Raw genomic sequence first — 25,959 nt, forward strand, 5'->3', positions numbered from 1 at the left:
GTTGGCTAGAAAGCTGGACTTCAAAGACCTGATAAGTGATTTTGCACATGAGAAGGCTCGGCGTTGGGCTTTTGGTGAGAAGAGTTGAGCGAGGACCAGTGATTGAAAGGTTGCAAAAGGAAGCTTGACTCAGTCAGCAACGTTATATTATATATATATTTGCCATTCTTTCATATATTAAGTTCTACTTAAATGATGAGAAATCATATATGGCCATTTTGTATTCTGATGGCGTTTTTGTTTTTGCTGAGATTTTTTTCTCTCCACTGATTATAATTGCTATTTTTTCATGGAAGAGTTTATTTCCAATTTAAGAATCAGTGGTGCAGCAAATAAATGACTCAAAATGAATTCCATTGTATTCAGAGTGCTCAGTTCTTCCCCTACTGTACATGTCAACTGTCATGCTGTTCTTCTTTCACAAATATGGTAATGATAGTCAAAAATACCATTAAAATGCATAATTGTATGTAAAATAGCATCAAAAAATTTTGCCGCTGTGTTGGGGGCCCTGTAAAGATTCTTTTCATGGGGCCCAAAATCCCTAGCGGCGCCCCTGTCTGCAGGAGGCTCTCTCTGACCTGCAGCCTTCCACAACATGACCCGAAGATGAGCACGCATTATGTGCAGCATCAGGTCTGCATCAGTTGAAGGAAACTTTTTCAGTTTCGTGGCCACGAAATACTAATTCGTGCGCACGTTATAGCTATTTCGTGGCCACAATTTAATTTTTTTTCCCCCCATGTCATCTCTGGGGCTCCGTACATTGATGCTCTTCAGTTTAACAAGTTCAAACAGACTCGCTCTCTTCCTCATATCTCTGGCTCCATTTAAATTGAGTGTGGAGATTGTGAAATCACTCATGATATCTGATGTGATGTAACACACCCAATAACAAAGACAACAGACAGAAAGTCTTACATGGCTTCTGAGTCATCATCAATATAAAGTTCCTGTTTGAGCTTCTGGACTATTTTCTTCAGTCTGTAAATCTCCTGGTCAGAATAACTTCCCTTTCCTCTGCTTCTCATCTACCATCTAGCAGAAAGAAAAAACAATTCTTTGTCTGTGTAGGGGTATCTGGTTGCAGATACAAATTGCCTCCAGCAGGGGCACCAAAATATTTACAGGTAAAAGCTTATTTATGTCAATGCTGCTATCAGAAATTGACTAAATTTATATTTAACACTTTAAATGAAATAAAGTTATTTTTGGGTCACCACCTCTTTACTTAGAAAGAGGATGGATAGCAAATCATAGTAAATCAGTCTCATAAAGTTAACAAATTATCAATTTGGAACATTGATTATTAATTATGCATATAATTATAATCAAATTACCTTATTCATATTTAGTAACGGTTTAAGGAATTTTGGAGGTCTTTTCATAGCAGAGGTTTAGCAAATCACTTATTCATGTGCAACATTAAAAGGAGAAGCATATTCATCCAAAAATATATTTATTCTAAACCAAGGTAAAGCAAACAGAACTCATAATAACTAATCTAAAAGTCTATTTACAGTGGAAATGTGGGTGAAAGAGTATGTGTAACAAAATGGCAGACCAAGGGCGGTCATTTAAGAAAATCAAAATGGCGGCAGCCCTTTTGTTCTTGGAGAACAATAGACCATGCGGCCTTGAAAGTCTATGTGTTTGTAGGAAGCCAGATTAAAGTATATTTTACGTGGATTAGTGTGTGAGCAAATCAAATGAGTTATAGTTAATTTACATGTACCACTTAAAGTCTGTAGAGCAAGATTATTCATACAACTTCAAATGATCTAGCTAAACAAAATATCACCACAAATATACTTAAACACACACCAGGGGGGTATTCCAGAAAGCAGGTTCAACAACCTCTGAGTCTATCCCTGAACTCTGAGATGACTTACCCTGAGATGGGAAACTCTGGGTATCCGGTTCCAGAACAGCTGATCTGAGTTAGTTCAATCATCTCTGAGTATGTCAGCCTCGGGTTACGCGCGTGCACAACCACTATAAAAAGCCATCATCAATGGAGCCCCGATTCCACGAGTCACCATGACAACGGAAAAAAAACAAAGATCGACCTATTTCACCGCGGTAGAGTTGGAGATACTCATGCAGTCCTACGGCGAGTATGAGCACATATTTCGCCGAAAAAGTAACACGGCTGCAGCAGCGAAGGAGAGAGAGACTGCATGGGAGAAAATTGCTGCCCGAGTCAACGCGTAAGTTTGAATGTAACACTGACGTAACATTTAACCGTAAGATCGTAGCATTGCCTATAGTTATGATCGTAAGTAGGAATTAAATCTAATTTTCATTTAGGTGCAATCCAACAGGAGAAAGGAGGACTTGGAGGCAGTTAAAAATGAAACATAAAAACATTATTCAAAAAGGTACCTCACTTAGACCTCACTCACCTAAACCTCACTTAGATTTTTATTTTATTTTTTTAAATTGACTTAGGCTATTAAACAAAGTAAATATTAATTCAGTGGCTACTTCAAATAGTAATTTAAACCCCTAACAAAATGTTGTTTTTCAACGTCCTCTCACTTAATACTCCACTTAGTAGATTAACACTTTATACACATCGAAACACATTTATATTTTATATCTATTGAAGTTATTTAAAATGTGACGCTGTAGCCTACACCAACGCTCATTAAAATACTAATTAAAAACAAACTTTCTGCTCAGCCAACAGAAAGAAGGCAGAGGCCCGAAAAACGGGTGGAGGGCCACCTCCACCACCTCTGACAGAGGCTGAGGAGCTGGCCCTCAGCCAAAACAGGGGTCGGCCTGTGGCTGAGGGCATCCCCGGGGGAAGCTCATCTGAGCCGGTCATCCCCCAGGACACAAGTGCCTACATCAGATGCAAGTATACACTTACATACATACTCTTTTTAAAAAATGTAAATATATAGTTTTATTTATATATTTTTTATTTTTAGCCTGCTTTTTAACAAATATATATCCACCCACCCAACAGTTGTGGATGGTGTGATCTGCCTGGCCCAGCCTCCGACAGAAGCAATTGCTAACCCTGCAGCTGTAAGTATTCCATACTCAGATCTTGCCTCAGATGGTAGTTCAAAGTATTCTGAAACTTATCTTTTCCTGCATCACAGGAGGAGGAGGAGGCGGAGGAGGAGGATGATGATGAGGAAACTCTGTCTGCTGCCACAGGGAGAGATCCGGAGGGGCCTACTGAAGTGTGTCTTAATATTATGTATAGCTACTGGCAGTGCTCCACCCATTCATATTCATTTACATTCTTGAGTGGAATTTGGAGTTTGACATGTAGGCCTACACTGAAGTGATGAGCATAGATAATGGACAAACTAGCACATTCTTGTCCTTCAACAGAACATGGCTGGGCATCACCAAGAGGAGGGCCCCTCAACTTCACGAGCACAGCTTGACACAGTGAGATTTTCAGTCAATACCATGTTAAATCTGTATGTAGAACTGCAGGAATCAAATGTTGTCCATATGTTTCCCCAGTTGCCGGTGAAAGAGTTGTACAGGCTTCACCTCATCAAAAGCATACAAAAGAATGACCGAGAAATGGTATACCTGGATGGGCAAATCAGGAAAACTGATTTAGAAATCCTATTACTTGAACGCCAGTTGAGGTGGGTGCATTGTCATGGTGAAATAGGTGAATATGTGAAATATGTTAATGGTTGCAACTATATTACAAATCCTGACTGATGCTTTTGTACTTTTAGGGAATAAAGAAGAACCAAATTACATGTGAATTTTCATTTTTAATCAAAAGTGATTTCGGGCGATGAGGTCTCTTATTGCCCTTCCATCCTGAACATCCACAGGGATGTGATGTTCATCCTCAGCGTCATTGATTTGTACGGCTGGGTGTTGCTCTCCTCTAATAATTGCAATATTATGGAGAACAACACATGCCACAATGATGTCACATGCCCTCTCTGGGGTGACCCTGAGCTTACGCAGGCACTGGAACCGGGATTTGAGTATGCCTAAGGTCATCTCAACCCGGGCTCTAGTCCTGCAGTGGGCCACATTAAAACGTTGTTGGGGCCCCGGCTCAGGGTCAGGGTAAGGGGTCAACAGAGAGGGCTGGCATGGATAGCCTCGATCCCCGAGCAGGTAGCCATCAAACTCTCCTGTCCTAGAGGACACATTTGAGTGCATTTAAAAATAGAGACAAAGAACATTTGTACAAAGCTTTAGCTTCCTTACCACGTGCAAATCTGTTGCTCAGACTACACTCCCGGTAGATCCGGGAATCGTGGACTGAGCCAGGCCACTTGGCTTCTACATTTGTGATGATGGAAGCTGCATCACATATGATCTTTACAGTGCAGAAAATTACACGAGTTAGTTGTATTGTAATGTATACATTTTCATGTACATATATTTTAAGATGGTAGGTCACATACCTGGACATTGATACTGTGAAAGGATTTTCTATTGACATAGTCCCCTTCATTTTGGGCAGGTGCAGTAATAGCGATTTGTGTCCCGTCTATGCACCCTATCACATTTGGAAGTCCTGTAAAATGACAGCTAATTAAGCTACTGACCCCACTCTGAGGCCTATATCATAATTTAAAATAACAGAATATATGATTTCTACATCAGTCATCACCTGCAATCCTGTGGAATTCCTCCTTGATGGTGCGAACAGGTTTGTGTCCTGGGAACACCACCATCACCGGTAACAGGCGCTTCAGTGCGAGGGTTACCTTTCGTACAGCCCTACACACTGTTGCCTTGCCATAATGCTCCGCATCCCCGATGTTGTAAAGAAAACTGCCGTTTGCAAAAAAACGTAGTGCTATGCATAGAGTTTGTTCCGATCTGAGTGCTCGTCCGCGGTGTGTGAGGTTGGTGATATATGGGCGGAGGAGGTTATTCAGATAAATGATACTGTTTGATGAAAAGCGGTAGCGTTCGAAAAGAAAATCCTCTGGAAATGATAAAACGTCTAACCTGGGTCGGAAGATTCTTTCGCGACGTAAAACATTTCTAATCAAAACGGCCTCGATGTCGATCGGATTTCTAAGAAAGGGCAATCCATATCTAACCGCTTTCTTCGTGTGGGAGGAGACAGGTAGAAACTCTGGGGTTTTTATAGTAAACCTGCAGCGAGCAGGTTATGTTCACAGAGTACGTCACCGCAGTAACGGACCCAGAGTTTAAGTTACCTCTCTTTCTGGAACGGATAACCTCAGAGTTTCCCTCATCTCAGGGTTAACAAGCTCAGAGTTTTCACATAACCCGCTTTCTGGAATACCCCCCTGGTAAATCTTTGCTGTGTTACCCAAAATACTAACTTGAGTCTGTTGTGGGGGGAGGTGCTTGTTAGAATAAATTGATTATTCTCTATTTTGTTAAATTATTTGATTGCTTGTTTTCTGCTTCTCTGTTGTTTGACTCCCTGGTGTCTGTCTCTGTTCTCTGTGCGTGACGCAGGTCACTATCAGGTCAGCCTTGGTAAATATCTATCTCTATGCATTTATATTAATCAGGCAATATGATTTTAATACAAGGATTATGTTTGTGTGTTAATGTTGGTTTAGAAACTGATTATTTTGATTACATATACTTAATTTGCTTAAACTGATTAAGATTCTATAATCACAAAGAATATTATTGTCTGTTTTATATTTTTTAGACTTTAAAACAAGTAGACATTGAAGAATATTTGGGCTCTTGTTATATCTCTGTAGAACATAACAAGTTTGTTAGCAGGTCAGCATGGCCTTGCTCTGGGCAGCATTGATTGTATGCCCAGGTGGCCTGATGTGTGACTGTGATGAAGACTGGCGAATCAGCGGATGAAGAAGGCGGAACTTCCTGGAAGAAATCGACCAGCATGTTTTGTAAACGAATGTAAGGTTTTTAATGGGTTCATAGGGAGAGAGACAGGGTTCAGACTTCACGAACTGAAACCAGTCTGTTTGTATTCAGGGACATGGAGAGTGAAACCGGAGATCTCTGTATAATGCACATTTTTTGACGTATTGTAATAAAACTGTTAAACTGAGAACTTGGACGTCCTCCTGCTCATCATTTCCCCATCAACGATCTGCGCAGAAAAATGTTGAGGGTTTTCTGTTGGTGACAGATTATTCAATTTTCAAGGTTTCCTCATGTAATTTTTCTAACAAGGGTTAGGTCTCAAAAAGGCAGGACAAAAACAGGAATACAGGCAGGTAATGTGTAGAGCGCCAGAGACTAACTGTTAGTAGAGTCTATAATCCAGATTATGTTTATAATTATAATTATAATAATTAATAATTAATTAAATAATTAAATAATAAATAATAATTATAATAAATAATGTTATAAATATTATAATAAATAATAATTAATAATTAAATTAAATTAAATCAGTCAAATAATTAATTATAATTATTTGACTGATTATGGTCCAGGATCTTAAGTAGTGTTGGTGATGATCAGATGAGCAGCAGCTGAGAGGCCCCGGCTCCAGCACAGCAGTCTCCCGTCTGCAATCAGGCTTGCACACACAGACTAGGGAGCAGGGGGAGGAGGCATGACAGGAGGTGAAAAAAGTAGCCAAGCTCTCCCTAACAGCACAGGCATCTCTTGATGCCCTGTTTCCTTCCATATTTCTCACGGGTGCCATGCATCTCCCAAGTTCCTCTGCCTCTTCTAGCAGCTGCACATTGTCATTTGGGGCAAGAAGGAAATTGTGCAGGATGCATGCTGCCACCACAAGTGTGTCCACGTTTTTGGGGTGAAGGTTGATCCTTTTATGGAAAATCCTCCAACGTGATGACAAAATGCCAAAGGCATTTTCAACAACCATCCTGGCTCTGGAGAGTCTGTAGATGAAAACCCTCTTTTTTTGGTTAAGATTCTGTCCTTGGTAGGGTCTCATTAGGTAGGGCTTCAAAGGGAACGCTGCATCTCAAACCATCACATGTGACACATCCCTGATGTGAGCAGCACCAGGCAGAGAGTTTTTTGGAGGAACATTTAAAGTGTTGTTCTCCATCCCTCTCCCCAAATCTGAGCCTGCATAAACCCACCATCAGATGTCCTCCCAAAGTCCCCCACCTGAATGCACCTGAAAAGATAGTCCGCATCCACGAGTGCCAGAAGTACGATGGAGAATGTTTTTTTGTAGTTGAAGTATTGACTACCGGATAGGGGTGGTGCTTGAATGACAATGTGTTTGCTATCAAGTGCTCCCAGGCAATTCGGGAAGTTCCACTTTTCCCAGAAGCGTTGTGCTATTTTTCTCCATGTCTCCTCAGTCGGCTGTGGTAAAAAAGTCTTCATCATAACTTTTTCAATGGCAGCACACACGCTGTGAACAGAGTTTACCACTGTTGTGTGGCCGAGGCGGCAGCTGAATGCTAGGCTGATAAGTGAGTCCCCAGAAGCCAAGTACCTGTGAAGTAAAAAAAAAAAAGGGAAAAAAAGATTAGCCAAATGTATGTATTTTTTAAATATGTCTCCTTTTTCAGTTGATCTCTGCAAGACAAAATGGCGTTCACTGAGGGACTGCTTTGTCAGGAGCCGAAAGGTGTTTGCCAGCGGCTCAGCAGGGGGATCACAAAAGTCATGGAAATACATGTCTTTTCTTTTGCCCCACCTACACCCGAGAAGGTCTGTATGAAATTATTATTATTAGGGCCTCGGGGCAATCGCACCGAGCACTGGTCCCATACAGCAATAGCTGTAGGGACCAGTGGGGTCACCACTGGGGGCACTATTACTGTTATACTGTGGATTTCTTCTTATTCCTCTTCCGGACGCAATTTCGTCCCGATACTAGTCCTACAAATTATATATCAAAACGTGCGGTTTGATCAGGATCGGTGTGCTATTACTTTTCTCTACGGAATATGAATTTCTCGCGACGTAAGTCGCGAAAAACTGCCCAAAATTTTGCATTGAAATGAATGGGACGGCCGAAAGAAAATCAGCAAAAAAGAACATTAATTGAAGATTTTCAGACGTCTACTTCTCCGGCATAATTTCACCTAGAGACTCCATTTAAACTTTAAACAGTAGACACAAGTCTTGTGTATTGGTGTATTACTTTGCGTTTCGATAGGTCATATAGTATTTTATCAATCTCTGTTCAATGACCATGATCATTTTTTGGAGAAATTCTGAGATTATAATGGGTGTGTATTGCACGGAATGTTCGTGTCAGAGTGTGTGATGTCATCGCTCCGAGTGTAGAGGGAGAGGTAAAACTGTCAAAAAATAAATTTTGAAAACTCCACTCCAGGCCGCAAATTCCACTCTACAGAAATAATTTATACATAGAAATGTAGGAAAATTTGTCTTCTCACTCACAATCCTCTGGTAAAGCTGTCAGAGTTATAATTTGGGCGTACGACGCAAAGATGCGCCACCAAAACCACCAACAGCCTCATTGGGTCCCATATTAAAAACGCAGGAAGATTTCGGAAAAAGTGAGATTTAACTGTTTTTTTAGATCGCTCTAACAAAGCTATTTTTTCATTTTTCTTAAAAAAAAAAACATATGTAGAGGTTCAGGAAGAACTCAGGACACTCAAAGTGAAGTCGGATCAATGATAGGTATTATGGTTTTGTCAAAAATGCTTTCTGTTCGAGGCCAGAAATTTCACTCTGCCCACCTCTGGCTGCTTTCACTCTGCCAGAAGATTCCACAGCTGTTAATTCCGTTGATTGCTCTGCTCTGATTGGTCGACCCCACGCTTTGATGTTTTGATGTGATTACAGTTACAGATACACGCACGCACACACACACACACACAATGGTCATTTAAGGTAATATCAGTTAAAGATACACGCACGCACACACACACACTGTTCATTTAATGTAATATCAGTTAAAGATACACGCACGCACACACACACACTGTTCATTTAATGTAATAACAGTTAAAGATACACGCACGCACACACACACTGGTTATTTAATGTAATAACAGTTAAAGATACACGCAGGCACACACACACTGGTCATTTAATGTAATAACAGTTAATGATACACGCACGCACACACACACACACACACACATATGCGCGCGTAAGCGCACACACTCCTCCAGATACAAATGTTTCACACACACACATTTTGAGGTTAAAGGGCATAGGTTGCTGTATAAATAAATACTTGAAGAGGAATAGTATCATAACATTACTAGTATTAATTGTTTGAAATCTCTGAAGAATCTCATCATAGTGTACACACAAGGCAAGGCAAGTTTATTTGTATAGCACAATTCAACACAAGGTAATTCAAAGTGCTTTACATACACATTAAAAACAGCAAGACACAATTGAAAACAATAAAAACAGTCAATTAAAACAGGGAAGATACAGCAGGATAAAAAAAAAAGAGATAAAATAATAAAAAGCACAGGTCAAACATTGTGTAGTAAAAAAAGTAAGGGCAGTAGAGTAGAGCAGATAAGTGTTAAAGTTAAGAGTACGCTTCAGTAAACAATAGTGTTTTTAGTCCTGATTTAAAGGAGCTGACCGGTTGGGCAGACCTCAGATCTACAGGTAGTTTGTTTCACAGGTGAGGAGCATAATAACTGAAAGCTGCCTCACCCCGCTTAGTTCTTGTTTTTGGGACACGCAACAAGCCAGTTCCAGATGACCTAAGGGGTCTGGATGCTTCATAGAGAGGGAGCAGATCAAGCATGTAGTTTGGTCCGAGACCATTCAGAGCTTTGTAGACCAGCAGTAAGATTTTAAAATCTATCCTCTGACTCACAGGAAGCCAGTGTAGTGATTTAAGGACCGGTGTAATATGGTCCAGTTTCCTGGTGTTTGTGAGGACTCTGGCGGCAGCGTTCTGGATCAGCTGCAGCTGCCTGATTGATTTTTTGTTAAGACCTGTGAAGATGCCATTGCAGTAATCCAACCTACTAAAAATAAATGCATGGATAAGTTTTTCCATGTCTTGTTTGGACAGAAGACCCTTAATTCTAGCTATGTTTTTCAGGTGGTAATAGGCAGATTTAGTGATAAGCTTTAGATGGCTGTTGAAGTTCAGGTCTGAGTCAATAATTACACCAAGATTTCTGGCTTGATTTGTAGCTGTCAATGACATAGAGCCAAGGTGAGCGCTGATCTTAGATCTTTCATTTTTAGGGCCGAAAATTATCACCTCTGTCTTCTCTGCATTTAGCTGGAGAAAGTTCTGGCACATCCACTCATTGATTTGATGAATACAGTTACTCAATGAGAGTAAGGGACTGTAGTCGTGTGAGGACACTGAAATGTAGAGTTGTGTGTCATCGGCATAAGTATGGTAGGAGATGTTGTGATGTTCCATAATCTGAGCTAGCGGTAGCATATAGATGTTGAATAGAAGCGGTCCGAGAATGGACCCTTGAGGAACCCCACATGTGATCTTAGTTCGCTCAGACTCATGGTTTCCAATTGACACAAAAAAGTCCCTATCTTGTAAGTAAGATTTGAACCATTGTAGCACAGTGCCAGTGAGCCCCACCCACTGTTCCAGTCCGCTGACTAGTATGTTATGATCAACTGTGTCAAATGCAGCACTGAGATCCAGTAAAACCAGGACAGAGGATTCGCCTGCATCAGTGTTCAGATTAATATCATTTAAGACTTTGATAAGTACAGTCTCAGTGCTGTGGTGTCGCCGAAATCCAGACTGAAATGTGTTAAAAAGATTATTTTGCATCATAAAAGCATGAATTTGCTCAAAAACAACCTTTTCAATGATTTTCCCCAGAAATGGCAGATTTGATATTGGCCTATAGTTACTAATTGTTGTGGAATCCAGATTAGATTTTTTTAGGAGAGGTTTTTTTACTGCAGTTTTCAAAGTCTGTGGAAACTGTCCTGCTTGGAGAGAAGAATTTATTATCTGCAGTACATCCGGAGCTATGCAGTTGAAAACAGTTTTAAAAAAGTTTGAAGGCAGAATATCAAGGCAGCAGGTTGTGGGCTTTAATTTTGAAACCGTTTCCGTGAGTGTTGTGTAATCTAGGAGGCTAAAATGTCCTAGCTTGACTAGAGGATGGGAAGGCACCAGTGTTATCATTCCTGAGCTGGAGCTGCACACTGCTTGTCTTATCTGTAATATTTTGTTTGTGAAGAAGGCTGCAAAGTCATTGCATGACTTGTTAGACAGCAGCTCAGGAGGGACTGATGCTGTGGGATTTGTCAGTCTGTCTACTACAGAAAAAAGTATGCGGGCATTATTACTGTTTCTATTGATAATCTCTGAAAAATATGACTGCCTTGCATTCTTCAGTTCCTGATTATAGTTGCGAAGACCCTCTTTATAAATATCGTAATATACTTGGAGTTTGTTCTTTCGCCACCTGCGTTCAGCTTGTCTACATACTTTTTTCTGCACTTTAACTAGTTTGGCGTTTCTCCAGGGTGACTTTTTCCTCCCCGACAGAACTTTGGTCTTAATTGGGGCGATAGAGTCGATAACAGTCATAACATTGGAACTAAAACTGTTAACAAGGTCATCAACTGGAGCTGAGGGCAGGGTTGGTGATGGTGTAAAATCCTGGGTGAATAATGCACAAGTGTTTTCATTTATATAGCGCTTCCTGATTACCTCTGCTTCACCTTTTGTTGGATTGGCAAGGGTGGTCATTTTAAACAAAACACAGTAGTGATCAGAAAGAGCAACATCATTGACCACAACCTCAGAGATATTAAGACCTTTGGTAATAATTAGATCTAATATGTGTCCTCTGTTATGTGTTGGATCTGTGACATGCTGAGAAAGCCCAAAGTTATCCAGAATATTTAAAAGTTCTTTAGCACACCCATCTTCAGGATTATCAACATGAATGTTAAAATCACCTACTAAAACAACACAGTCAAAATCTATGCACACAACAGACAGTAGTTTGGCAAAGTCATCAAAAAACCTTGCATCATATTTGGGGGGTCTGTAGATGGTCAAATAGGTTGCTCTATAGGGTGATTTTAACTGAATGGCAACATATTCAAAGGAGTCAAACTGACCATAAGACATTTTTTTGCATTGGAAGTTGTCCTTGAACAGGGTGGCAACTCCACCTCCTCTCTTATGTATTCTTGCTTCACTGAAGAAACTAAAATTTTGGGGGGTTGACTCAACAAGAACTGCTGCACTATTATCCTGACTTAACCAAGTTTCAGTTAAAAACATAAAATCAAGGTTGTGCTTGTGAATAAAATCATTGATTAAGAAAGATTTGCCAAGCAGAGATCTGATATTTAAAAGAGCTAAATGTAAATCCTTAACAGGAGACGCTGGTGAGTTTGGAGGATGACATGCTATACTCAGTAGATTGGCAGAGTTAATTGAACTCTTTTTATTTCTCACCAGTTTGATCCCTTTTCTGTTACTTATTATCACAGGGATTGAGAAAGCTGACTGAACTCCATGGGGCCCTGACTGCTGCTGGAACAGAGCAATCTTGATATTGATATCAGAGTCTGGACCCGGCACATATCAGTCAGACTCACAGATAGGGTCATTCAGGGATTCCCAGGTATGGTGATTCAGAGGGGGTGGGGGAGGGCCGTGACTTTTGGTTGAGCGTTCTTTCCGAGGTGGTGGAGTGGGAGGGGCTGGATGTGGGAGGTTAAGGGGGGTAAATAAGGGATTTTGGCGAGGTGTTAGCTGGATTCCAATCTTGACAAGGCTCTTCATCCTGTCTGTGAAATCCAGAAGTGGGGAGTCCTGGCTGCATGGAGAGAGTTGGAGGCTGGGTGGGGTCTGGGGGGGGTGAGGATTGGGGGCTGGGTGGAGTCTGGGGGGGTGAGGGTTGGTGGCTGGGTGGAGCCTGGGGGGGTGAGGGTTGGGGGCTGGGTGGAGCCTGGGGGGGTGAGGGTTGGGGGCTGGGTGGAGTCTGGGGGGGTGAGGGTTGGGGGCTGGGTGGGATCTGGGGGGGTAAGGGTTGGGTGTCTCCTGCCGTGACTCGGTGAGACTCCCCTCGTTGGGCTGTTGGGGCTGGTGGAGACTCCATTTTTTGGGGAGAGGATGATGATGCTGGCGGCTCTCTCAGACTTTGCTGTCCTCCATGGTCAGTCCTTATCATAGCGCCCTCACCAGAGCGACGTCTTATCCGTTGTTTGGGAACGTCTTGCCTCATGTCCTTGACACAGGCTGCTTGTGTGTGTCACGCAAATGATAAAAAATGTTGGAGCTTAGCAACTGCACTCCTGCCTTGTTAAGGCGAAATCCATCTGCCTTAAAAAGGTGCCTGCGTCCCCAAAAGATGTTGAAATTGTCAATAAAGTTCATTGATTGAGCGGCACACATATCTTTGAGCCATCTGTTTAGCATCATCAGCCTGCTGAATCTCTCATCCCCTTGCCGAACTCCTGGTAGTGGTCCACTGAAGAACACCTCAGTATTTAAACATTGAACTTTGTTAATCAGATCGGTGAAGTCTTGCTTTAATACCTCTGATTGTTGCTTCACAACATCAAGGGCTCCCGTGTGTATGATGAGAGCATTAGCTGTTGGATGCTCAGCAGCAATGTTCAAGATCTTCTTTGAAATATCAGACACCATGTCGTTGGTAAAACAGAGTACTTTGGTGTTCTTGCTGCAAGAGCGTTTTATCTCATTCAAAGCTCCATCACCCACTATCAGAGTTTGGGGCCCAGTGGTTAGCTCTTTCTGTAGCCTTTTAGCATATGAATTAGCCTCATACCTTTCTCTGGAGCTGGAAGATGAGCCCACTTAAGGAGTTGTTTTTATCACATGATGGAGTTTTTATATTATTCTAATAAACAGCCTGTGCCAGAGCATGTGGCAAAACAGTTTATCTGTTTTATTATCATATTATTATCATATAATAAATAAATAAACATTTTGCATCCTAAACATCCTCTCTTACATTATTTTTAATGTAGTTTATTAAATTCCACTTTAATATATTGTCTGTAAGTGACCCGGGGTGGAGGACGGTTTAAACAGAGCAGATTGACTAAACATCAGTAAACTGAGAGATCTGAACGTCTCAATGGTAAAATACATAGAAAACAATGCAGATTTTCAGTGTTCAAATCTCACAATTTCCATGATGGAAGTCACTTTTCTTGCTGTAACTTTTCACTTTGGCTCTTTAACTCTTGACAGGATGCAAAAAGTTCAGAGTTGAAGAGATAATTTCAGAGAAATCGTTGAGTGAAAGTTCAGAAAGATATTTTTTTGGCCATCTGAGAAGTTGTTTATGTTTAAATTCTGATCTTATATACTTGACTTACCTAGAGACAAACATAGCAACCATGGAATCTTTAACAGCTATTTCTGTTGTTTTATTGTTATTGTTTAAATATTTTGAGATCAAGTCCATATAACTATGAATCTGCCTCAGTCCTCTGTTGTCTTGTATACAATTGGTTTTAGTTTCTATATTGTTGATATAGAAATATATAAGTGGTGTTCTGCTGTAATTTGTCTTTAACAACTTTAAATTTTAATTTATTTTATGCTGAATGTGTATCTGAATGATTAACTAATATTATATTTTTTCATTATAATATTTTGCCTTCATATGAACTGCAGGAGCATGATGTGCAAGCTGCTGGTTTATAGTGCTAACATCCTTTTTTATTACTATTTAACGTCACTGTTTTGAATAACATGACATACATACAGTAAATATAAACATAGGTTGTCCATAAAGTTGGAATCATTTTCAGACACAATCCTCTGTTAATTGTGGCTTCATTGTCATTGTGATCTGTTTGGAAGACACTGATTAATAAAGTTTTGAGGAGATATACACTTTATGAGTCAATAATAAATCACATTGTCACAATCATTTCATGGAAAGAGGTAAAAAATATATATATTGTATTCCAACTTTTTGGGCGACCATGTATATATAATTGCTGTCTCTTTGATGCCATTTTCAACCAAAATTTGAGGTTTCCCTAAAATTACTGATAATACCTATGTACTTTTACTTGACTTATATTTCGAATTCAGAACTTTTACTTATAATGGAGCACTTCTATGCTGTGTTATTGAACATTTTAGTTTCTGAGTGCTTCCTCCACCACTGACCTGCATAGATTATGTTACACACTTGTTGTTAGAAACTTTACCAAATTACATATCTGCAAAGCTCAAACACTTCAAAGCTGCTAGCTTATGGCTACATTTGAATTGAAAATATCAGCATATGTGGGCTGGCGGTTAGGTGATAAATAAATATTTTGTATTCATTTTTTAAGGCCTGTATAAATATATATTATTTATATGGAATAAAATAAATGCAGAGTTTTGTGCTTTATTACGATAAAAACTATCCTCTCACATTATTTATTTATTTATTTTTTTTAAACTTTGTTTATTAAGTTTTTTCACAATAAAACACAGACATACAGGAACACTCAGAACAGAATCCCCACCCCAGAAAGCGAAAACAAATATATAGATAAATAAACAACAATAATAATAATGATCAATAGATGACTCAATCTAAGACAATGTAAGTTAAGTATGTTGTAAAAGAGGACATCTATAAACATAAAAAGGAGAGAATTTTACAGGAAAACAATACAAAAAAAACAAGCAAAAAACATTAGAAAAGTACAGTACATACTGAATAGTATTAAAGCGGGTTGTCATCTAAGCACAATGAAATCTGTGGCTGTCCTAATTAACTTGAGTCATGCAGCTCTGATTTCTCTTCCACATATTTCAGAAAAGGTTGCCAAATCTTATTGAATTTGCCAGCTGAACCTCTAAGTGTGTGTTTTATTTTTTCCAATTTCATATAATATAAAGTACTTCTGATCCAAAGTGTGTGGCATGGAGGGATGGCATCTTTCCATTTCGAAAGACGGCAGACGGTACTCCAAAAAGAGCTATGATGGGGCAGGGGGCTATAGTAACCTGCAGAACCTCAGAGAGTGTTTTAAACACCAAAGTCCAGTAGGTCGTCAGTTTGGAGCAGCTCCAGAACGTGTGTAAATATGAGGATGGGGTCATTTTACAACGGTTGTACGCTGGACCTATGTCTGGGAATCTCTTTGATAACTTCTCTTTGGTCCAGTGAGCTCGATGCAAGATTTTACACTGTATTAGTCCATGCCTTGCACAGATAGAGGAGGTGTGGACTCTTTTTAATATTGCGTCCCAGGTTTCATCAGGTATGTTCTCATTTAAATCCTGCTCCCATCCATGTTTAATGGTGTCAAGGGACAGGGTTTTTTGGGATAAAAGTGCTCTATATAGGTTAGATATTATACCTTTAAATGACTGCACAGGTGCCAATAAGGAGTCAATATCAGAGCTCGGGGGACATTCTGGAAAATGAGGCAGCTGTTTTCGGATAAAATCACGCAACTGTAAGTATCGAAAGAAGTGTGCTGACGTGCTAAGGTGAGCGTATTGTGTCACTTCCGGTGTTTCTGTGTGTGCTCGTAGTGTAGTGCTGTGCTTGTTTGCTGCTCTTGCTAAATACAGTTAACTCTGTTAAAAGTTACACATTATAACGGATACCTGTCCGCTTCATTTATACATACGCTAGTTTTACTTAAGCACCCGTATCTATCTGCTCCTTGTAGCGACTTGTCGCTAATCTTATCTGTCTGATACTACTCAGTTGTGTTAGCTACCTAGCCTAGCTGCTAACCATGTCTTCTCCCCCTCACTCTCCTGCTCTCTCTTGCCCGGTGTGTCAAATGTTTAGTTACTGCTTAGCCTCCTTTAATGATAATGGTACTTGTAATAAGTGTAGTGCTTTAGCTGTGTTGGAGGCGAGGCTTAGTGAACTAGAAGTGCGGCTCCGCACCATGGAAACTAATTCGGTAAAGTTAACTGCAGCAGTTAGCCAGTCGCCCTTAGCTGGTGCGAGCCGACATAGTGCAGCTAGCCGTTCCCCGACACCTCCCGAGCGGCCGGACGGCTGGGTGAATGTCCGAAGGGGGAATAGTCAGAAGCCGAGGCCCACGATGGTTAACCACCAACCGCTTCACGTCTCCAACAGATTCTCCCCACTCAGTAACACACCTACTGAGAAGCCAACTCTGATCATTGGCGACTCCATTCTTCGGAACGTGAAGTTAGCGAAACCAGGCACCATAGTTAAGTGCATCCCGGGGGCCAGAGCGGGCGACATTGAATCCTTTTTGAAACTGCTGGCTAAGGATAAACGTAAATACAGTAAAGTGGTTATTCACGTCGGCAGTAATGACACCCGGTTACGTCAATCGGAGGTCACAAAAATTAATGTGGAATCGGTGTGTGCATATGCCAAAACAATGTCGGACTCCGTAGTTTTCTCTGGTCCCCTGCCAAATTTGACCAGCGATGATATGTGTAGCCGCATTTCATCGCTCCAGCGCTGGTTGTCGAGGTGGTGTCCAGCAAACAACGTGGGCTTCGTTAATCATTGGCAAACTTTCTGGAGGAGACCTGGTCTTATTAGGAGAGATGGTGTTCATCCCACTTTGGATGGAGCCGCTCTCATATCTAGCAACCTGACCAAGTTTATTAGCGGTCCAAACCCGTGACAAGTCAGAGTTGAGACCAGGAGGCAGAGTCGCAGTGTAAAACACTTCTCTGCCTTTCCCTTTGAGCAGTCATCCACCCAAAATCCCATAGAGACTGTGTCTGTCCCCCGTCCTCCCAAAGCTAAGTTAATTAAACCAGGTTCTAACAGAAGAGGAGTTACCCAAAATAACCTAATAAAAATTGAAACTTCAACTGCAAATAAACAAAAACCCAAAATAATTAAATGTGGACTCTTAAACATTAGATCCTTATCATCTAAAGCTTTATTAGTAAATGAGTTAATATCAGACTGCAATATTGACTTACTTTGTCTAACTGAAACCTGGCTGCGTGATGAAGAATATGTTAGCCTAAATGAATCTACTCCTCCTAGTCATATTAATACTCATATCCCTCGTGGCACAGGCCGAGGAGGAGGAGTTGCAGCGATATATGAGTCAAACCTTCTAATTACCCCAAAACCTAAACTAAACTATAACTCATTTGAAAGCCTTGTTCTCAGTCTTTCACACCCAACCTGGAAAAACCAACAGCCAATCCTATTTGTCATAGTTTACCGGCCTCCCGGTCCATATTCAGAATTTTTATCACAATTCTCTGAGTTTTTATCAAGCCTAGTACTAATTACAGATAAGGTAATTATTGTAGGTGATTTTAATATTCATGTTGACGTTGATAATGATAGCCTTAGTACTGCTTTTATCTCCTTACTAGAATCGATTGGCTTTAATCAGAAAGTTCATGAAGCCACTCACTCTTTTAACCACACCCTCGACCTTGTGTTGACGTATGGGATTGAAATTGAACATTTAATAGTTTTCCCACAAAATCCTGTGTTATCAGACCATTATTTAATAACTTTTGAAGTCCTGCTATTGGACTACTCGCTAATAAGCGAGTAGTCCAGTACTCTACGTAAAGCCAGATCAGCCTATTATTCCTCATTAATTGAGAAAAATAAGAACAACCCAAGATTCCTTTTCAGCACTGTAGCCAGGCTGACAGAGAGTCACAGCTCTATTGAACCATGTATTCCTATTGCACTCACTAGTAATGATTTTATGAGCTTTTTCAATGAGAAAATTATAACTATTAGAAATAAAATTCACTACCTCCTGCCATTAACTGGTACTGAGGCATCCTTAAACCCTGGAGCCTTAGAAACGGGTACAAACCCTGATAAATATTAAGATCGCTTCGCTCCCATCACTTTCCAACAACTAACCTCAATGATTTCCTCATCTAAACCGTCAACCTGTCTCCTAGACCCCATACCAACAAGGCTGCTTAAAGAGGTTCTACCTTTAACGGGTACTTCTTTCTTAGATGCAATCAAATTGTCATTATTAACAGGCTACGTGCCACAATCATTTAAAGTAGCTGTAATTAAACCTCTTCTCAAAAAGGTTAATTTAGATCCTGGCGTTTTAGCAAACTATAGACCAATATTTAACCTCCCCTTCATCTCTAAGATCCTGGAGAAAGCAGTCGCAAATCAACTTTGTGATTTTCTTCAACACAATAGTCTATATGAGGACTTCCAGTCAGGATTTAGAACTCATCATAGCACAGAAACAGCATTGGTAAAAATTACAAATGACCTTTTAATTTCTTCTGATAATGGACTTGTCTCAGTCCTTGTCTTACTAGATCTGAGTGCTGCATTTGATACAATTGACCATCGTATCCTATTACAGAGACTGGAACATGTAATTGGCATTAGAGGAACGGCACTGGGCTGGTTTAAATCGTACTTATTAGACCGTTTCCAGTTTGTTCATGTGAATAATGAATCCTCCGTGCGCACTGATGTTAACCACGGTGTTCCACAGGGTTCTGTGCTTGGACCAATTTTATTCAGCCTTTATATGCTCCCTCTAGGTAATATAATTAGAAAACATTCAATTAACTTTCATTGTTATGCTGATGACACTCAGTTATATATATCAATCGAGCCAGGTGAAACTGATCAGCTAGCCAAACTAAATGCAAACAAACTTCAAGGACTGCATTTTTTCACCTACGTAATATTACAAAAATTAGACACATCCTGTCTCAAAAGGATGCAGAAAAATTAGTTCATGCTTTTGTTACTTCAAGGTTAGATTACTGTAATTCCTTACTGTCAGGCTGCTCCAATAAATCCCTTAAAACTCTTCAGTTAGTCCAAAATGCTGCGGCTCGTGTACTAACAAGAACCAAGAAAAGAGATCATATTTCTCCTGTTCTAGCTTCGCTGCACTGGCTCCCTGTAAAATCCAGAATTGAGTTCAAAATCCTTCTTCTTACTTACAAAGCTCTAAATGGTCAGGCACCATCATATCTTAAAGACCTCATAATGCCATATTACCCTTCTAGAGCACTACGCTCCCAAAATTCTATGTTACTTGTGGTTCCTAAAGTCCTTAAAACTAGATTGGGAGCCAGAGCCTTCAGTTATCAAGCTCCTCTCTTGTGGAATCATCTCCCAGTGTCAGTTCGGGAGGCAGTCACCCTCTCTTTATTCAAGAGTAAACTTAAAACTTTCCTCTTTGACAAAGCCTATAGTTAGGGCTGGCCGAGGCCTGCCTTGGACCAGCCCCTAGTTATGCCGCTATAGGCCCAATGTGTCGGGGGACACGATACACCGGGGCCCTCTTTCTCTCTGTCCCAATAATACATGACACAAGCTTTTATTTTCCCAGAATACTCGCACTTTTCTCTGCTCTCTCTTCACAGGGTGTGGAGCTGTGGTCCTGCTCCATCACTCCTGCTGGTCTCACTGCTGTGGATCTGGTCCGGCCCCAGATGGGAATGTTCCTCTCCTGGTCCACTCACCATCACTACTGGCCAATGGTGGCGCATCATCACCTGCTGCTGTGTATGTGGAATAAGAAATTTAGTATGCAATTGTTGAAAGGAGACAAAGGAACCATCTATGAAGAGGTCCTGCTGTGTGCGCAGTCCTCTGTTTTGCCACTGCAGAAACACACTGTCCTGAAGAGAGGGGGGAAACATATGATTTGCATGGATTGGGGATTTCAATGAAGAACTATGCCATCCGTAGTGCCATCGGACCTGCTTCCATATTTTAAGTGTTGTTCGGACTAAAATATTTCTTGTGTACGGGGCGGTGTCTGAGGCTAGAGGTGCATAAATTAATGCTGACAATGAGGATGGGGCACAGGATCTAGCTTCAAGAGTACACCACGAGGGGGCATCGGCACCAGGATCTTCATATAGCCAATGGAGAATAGGTTGAATATTAGCAGCCCAATAATACAACTGAAAGTTGGGCAGAGCCATACCACCTAACACCTTTGGACGTTGTAGATAGGCTTTGTTCAATCGTGGACTCTTATTATTCCAGATAAAGCTGGATATGAGAGTAGCTAGGCGTTTAAAAAATGACATGGGAATATACACTGGAAGACATTGAAAAAGATAGCTAAATTTGGGCAAAACATTCATCTTTATAACATTTATTCTACCAGCGAGCGACAGATGTAGAGGCATCCAGCGTTTAAGGTTCTGCTCTACCTTGGTTACTAGTGGGTTAAAATTCTCTTTAATAAGTCTGCCCATACTGCTCGTAATTTGCACCCCTAGATACGTGAACTGATCATGAGTAACCTTAAAGGGAAATCTGTGAAAAGAATAAGTGCGGGCCAGGGAGTTAATAGGAAACACCTCACTTTTCTGAAGGTTTATTTTATACCCTGAGATTTTACCAAAATTCTCAAGGATGGAGAGGATCCTGGGCATAGAAACGTCCAGGTGTGAAACGTACAGTATCATATCATCTGCATAAAGTGAAATTCTTTGCTCTAGTCTCTCCCTGAATAAGCCCACTATTGTAGTGTCCTGTCTCATTGCAATTGCTAAAGGCTCTATGGCCAATGCAAAAAGCAGTGGTGATAGGGGGCAGCCTTGCCTTGTTCCACGAGAAATTGCAAAATGCTCTGAGTACATCCCATTGGTACAAACTGATGCTACTGGCATGCTATATAAAAGCCTAATCCATTTGATAAATTGTTTCCCAAAGCCAAATTTATCCAATGCATAAAACAAATACCCCCACTCCAGCCTATCGAAAGCTTTTTCAGCATCCATGGACATGATAAGCTCTGGGGTGGCAGGATCTGAATCATGATAGATAGTGTTTAAGAGTCGTCTGATATTAAAAAAAGAAAATCTATCTTTTATAAATCCTGTTTGGTCAGGAGAAATTATCTGGGGTAAAAAAATTTCTAATCTCAATGCTAACACCTTGGCTAAAATCTTGACATCTACATTCAGTAATGAGATGGGACGATAGGATTCACAGTGGTTAGGATCCTTATTCTTTTTCAGGATCAAGGATATAGATGCCTCTCTTAACGATTGGGGTAGTACACCCAATTCAAGGGACTCATTATACATGTTCAGCATGTGAGGGATTAGGTGGGTGGAAAATTTCTTAAAGAACTCAGATGGGAACCCATCCGGTCCCGGACTCTTACCACTCTGAAGTGATTTAATAGCCACATTCAGTTCCTCAGCAGTAATAGGATTTTCTAAGATATTCTTGGACTCTTCGCTAATAGTGGGCATGTTCAAATTTTGAAAAAAATTGTCAAATGTGGGACAAGAGCCATGCTCAGAAGAATAAATTGAACTATAGTAATCCCTGAACATATCATTTATTATTTTATTGTCATGTGTATAACCCTCAACTGTTTGAATCTTTGAAATAAGTTGTGAGGCAGCCGCTTGTCTAAGTTGATGGGCAAGAATCTTACTAGCTTTGTCGCCAAATTCATAATATGTATGTCGGGATCTCCAGAGCATATTCTCTGCTTCACTGGTTGATAAGGTGTCAAATTTATTTTTCTCAAGCAGAAGCTCCTTTAATAAGTCAGGTGAGGGACAGCTTGAGTATGCCAGTTCTAACTGCGAAATTCGGGCAGTTATGTCAGATAACTTTTGATTCGCTTGCTTTTTATTATAAGATATATATGAGATTATCTGGCCTCTCAGGTAAGCTTTAAGTGACTCCCACAGAGTTGTACAAGAAATGTCTGGAGAAGAGTTAACCTCAACAAAAAATTTTATTTGGTCAGCCACAAAGTGAACAAATTCCTCCTGAGACAATGCGATGGAACTAAGTCTCCAGCGGGGTCTAGGAGTGTTGTGCGCAAACCTAAAAGTCGCTGTAAGGGGGGAGTGGAGAACAAGGTAGAGTCCAGCCAGCGCCGTCTGTTGCTCCTCTCTCTGCTCCTCTCTCTGCTCTGCTGTGTCTGTTCGAATTCCCCCCTGCATGCTGCTCTGCCTCCTGATTAGTGTTTGCAGGTGTCAGGTTGCTGCAGGGGGAGGTTCTTCAGTCACAGGAGAGAGAGGCACCTCTAAACAATGATTCAAACTAGGGGTGCACCGATCGATCGGCGCCGATTTCCTTAATTTTACGGGATCGGCGATCGGCCGATTCTTTTACGTCAAACCGATCTTATCTAGCATCTTATCTACCTCGATAATAACCCCCCACAGGCAAAGCAGTGCTCCCAACTTTGTAGCTAAATTTAGCAACTTTTCAGACCCCCTTAGCAACTATTTTTCAAGAAAGCGGCTAGAGACAAATCCAGCGACTTCTTCCTACTCTACTTAATGAGCCGATAACGAGCCGGAGTAGGCCGGTTTGTTAAGAAGAGCCGCCATTAGCGGCAGTTAGCTACAGTTAGCTCTGTAGCAGTACAGTGTTTATGTGCTGCTGCTGCAGGAGGTGTTCACTTAGCGATCGGTTTGTTTACAACAAGCGACGGACACTGTGCGCAGTTGGCGAAGCCGGTTAATTCACAATTACTATGTTTATGATCAGCGGAGACTCTGTGCTTAATTAGCCATGCTGCTTTCAGCTGCTGACGTTGTGCACAGTTAGCGACGGTGAAAACCAAACATCACCTCCAGAGTCTCTAAATCCCTCTGGGGGCTAACTAACTTGTCCCGCCGTGGACAACACCCTCTCCTCAGTTTGTTTCTTCTTCTACAGTTTGGCATCTAGCCGCCACACTGTAGCATCAAATGCTACGCTTCCCCCGTGGTGAAGGCAACAGTAATAAAACTTTTTTTCCTTCCAGATATGATGAACTATTAGATTTTTTATAATTTAATGAGTATTCGAATATTCTAAAATCGATGCCCATCCCTAGTTCTATGTTGTACTATAACGAAACCAAAATCTCAGGACACTTTATTTATGGTTGCAGTTCTTCTGTTAGTTTGTCCTGTAAATTGTTGCTATTTATTTTAAGTTCAATATTGTATTAACTATCTCAGGCATTGTGATTTCCTTTATTTGTTAAAGAAAAATACTGCTGTGTTATTGTTTTTCAATAAAATAAGATTAAAACATTGAAGGTTCAGCTATGAGTTATAAAAAAATTGGTATTGGCCAAAATCAGTATCGGCAGGTCAGGCTTTTTAAAAATCGGTGATCGGCCAGAAAATTGCAATCGGTGCACCCCTAATTCAAACACAAAACAATTAGGGATAAATCAATACACTGCAAAACACACAAAAAAAGTCTCTCCTGGTGACTTTGTGACACTCCCCCCAACTTAACCCTCTGCAGGTCCTTGAACTGGTATCCACTGGGGCCTAAGAGGAAGCATTAGAGGAAACCTAAACCTTATTACGATGAATAGTTCTCTCTGGTCCCTTACTAGCCTCTGGTCGAACTTTATATACCGGGTTGTCCGGGGAGAGTGCTGCCACAACAACAAAGGGCTCCCTGATCCATCGAGGAGCCAACTTTCCTTGAGCCCTCCAGCGGAAGTTTCTAATTAAAACTCACTCACCAGGTAGGAGTGGTAAGGCCCTCTGTCTCAGGTTGTAGCACTGTTGATCCTGGGTCTGTCTCTGTTGTGTGTGTTCTGCAACAGTCTCATATGCCCAGAGGAGAGCTTTGTGGTGAGCCTGTACCCATCCTCCTGATGTGGTTCCTCCGATGACTGAACTGGCTCCCATCACTACATCCACTGGGAGACGGGCATGCCTGCCAAACATGACAAAGAAAGGTGCAAGTCCAGTGGATTCATTCACAAAGTTGTTATACGCATGTACTAACTCAGGTAATTTCTGGGGCCACAGTGCTTGGTCTTCCCCCTCTAAGGAACTCAACATTGTTAGCAAAGCCTGGTTAAATCTTTCAACAGAGCCATTTCCTTGGGGATGATAAGGGGTTGTTCGGCTCTTACGGGCTTCATACATTTGGCACAGTTCAGCCATTAATGAGGACTCAAATGCAGCTCCACGGAGTGAGTGTATCCTCTCTAGACAGCCAAAAGGTTGGATGACATGTTGCCAGAGCATCTTAGCTGTTGTTGTGGCAGTCTGATCTTTGGTTGGAATTGCCCATGCAAAACTGGAGAAGACATCTGTAGCAACGAGTATGAATGGAAAAACATCTCCTTGTCGGCCCAGAGATAAATAGTCTATGGCTACCATCGCTAGAGGGTAGGAAGTGACAGATTTTGGTGGGGCTCTTACCTCTGGCAGTGGTCGCTGTGACCAGCAGTACCAACAATCTGTTGACCACCGATGAACATCCTCCCCCTGTCCAGGCCAGTAGAAACACCACTTTAAGATGGACAGGGTTTTAGCCCCTGCCATGTGGCCAACTGCCTCATGGTACCATCTCAGTCTACTGGGGCACCACAACTGGCTGCTGTCTGGTCAGCCGGGCGGTGACCGGTTGGTCTTCTGTGGGGTCCACTGCTAAGGCCCTTTGGCAGCAGGCAAACACTCTGTCCCATTCCCGTTGTAAGCGTGCAGGCCAACCTGAAAACTTGAAATCCAGGGTGCCGCCCTCAATAACATTCATTCCCAGTAACCCATGTTCGGGCCCCATACAGTCATCAGACACAATCAAAACTCCTCGCTGTGGGACTTCAACACCCCCAACTTTAAAATCCAGCATTACAAAGCCAACATAAGGAATGCGTAGACCATTGGCTGCTTTTAACTTTAGCCAGCAAATGTCTGCCTTTCCTTTTGCTTGATGGTTTTGAAAATGTCTTTTAAAAAATGTCTCACTAAAAAGGGTTACCTGGGATCCTGTATCCAGGAGGCAAGGGATAGTGTCTCCTCCAGCTGTAACCTCCACCGTTGGACATTCTCCGACAAAAGAGGGCTTGGATGGCACCTCATTATTTTGCTCTCCGTCCACTCGCCCTACAGTGGCCGGACCTGGGGGTTTAAAGGCAGCTGGGTCTGCTGATGCTGAGGGCAGTCCCGGCGGAGGTGCCCTGGTTGTCCACAATGCAAGCAAATGGGGCGTCCTTGTTCATCCCAACAAGGGCGTCGAGGGCGTGCCTGTTCATAGACTCTTCCTGGTTGAACAGAAGCTTGCTTACTGCTCCTCATTTCCTCCTGCAAACTATTTCCCAGTTCTGTGACCAGCTTTACCAGTTCTGTTCTGGTCTGGTCTTTCCACTGAGTGAAGGCATCAGCCTGGGGCACTGTGGTGA

At 41.4% G+C, this 25,959-nt stretch overlaps 2 protein-coding genes across 2 annotated transcripts; one reads left to right on the plus strand and one right to left on the minus strand.

Moving 5' to 3' along the window:
- The first annotated feature begins 1,668 nt into the window (after positions 1-1,668).
- Positions 1,669-3,843, plus strand: LOC131993343 (uncharacterized). The gene is made up of 7 exons (XM_059359210.1): positions 1,669-2,210; positions 2,311-2,381; positions 2,686-2,862; positions 2,978-3,039; positions 3,117-3,200; positions 3,355-3,414; positions 3,493-3,843. The coding sequence occupies exons 1-7, from the start codon at positions 2,041-2,043 to the stop codon at positions 3,700-3,702; spliced, it is 834 nt and encodes a 277-aa protein (XP_059215193.1). The 5' UTR covers positions 1,669-2,040; the 3' UTR covers positions 3,703-3,843.
- LOC131993945 (putative nuclease HARBI1) lies at positions 3,715-25,038 on the minus strand. Its single transcript, XM_059360022.1, has 7 exons — positions 24,980-25,038; positions 24,289-24,485; positions 24,049-24,088; positions 4,619-5,112; positions 4,410-4,522; positions 4,210-4,321; positions 3,715-4,133 (listed from the first exon to the last, which is right to left on the minus strand). Exons 1-7 carry the CDS (start codon positions 25,036-25,038, stop codon positions 3,763-3,765), a joined length of 1,386 nt encoding a protein of 461 aa, XP_059216005.1. The 3' UTR covers positions 3,715-3,762.
- Positions 25,039-25,959: the final 921 nt, after the last annotated feature.

The sequence above is a fragment of the Centropristis striata genome, chromosome 20 (assembly GCF_030273125.1).
Source record: "Centropristis striata isolate RG_2023a ecotype Rhode Island chromosome 20, C.striata_1.0, whole genome shotgun sequence".
Classification (NCBI taxonomy): Eukaryota; Metazoa; Chordata; class Actinopteri; order Perciformes; family Serranidae; genus Centropristis; species Centropristis striata.

What these genes read in the sequence shown, in the direction of transcription:
- LOC131993343 (XM_059359210.1), top strand. Translation starts at nt 2,041, where the DNA reads ATGACAACGGAAAAAAAACAAAGATCGACCTATTTCACCGCGGTAGAG. An exon ending in TAAAAACATTATTCAAAAAG is followed by an intron (nt 2,382 to 2,685) that starts GTACCTCACTTA and finishes CTTTCTGCTCAG; the next exon opens with CCAACAGAAAGAAGGCAGAG. An exon ending in CAATTGCTAACCCTGCAGCT is followed by an intron (nt 3,040 to 3,116) that starts GTAAGTATTCCA and finishes CCTGCATCACAG; the next exon opens with GAGGAGGAGGAGGCGGAGGA.
- LOC131993945 (XM_059360022.1), bottom strand. Translation starts at nt 25,038, where the DNA reads ATGTTCATCGGTGGTCAACAGATTGTTGGTACTGCTGGTCACAGCGAC. An exon ending in GGCCTTACCACTCCTACCTG is followed by an intron (nt 24,089 to 24,288) that starts GTGAGTGAGTTT and finishes GCTTCCTCTTAG; the next exon opens with GCCCCAGTGGATACCAGTTC. An exon ending in TTCACAGTATCAATGTCCAG is followed by an intron (nt 4,322 to 4,409) that starts GTATGTGACCTA and finishes TGCACTGTAAAG; the next exon opens with ATCATATGTGATGCAGCTTC.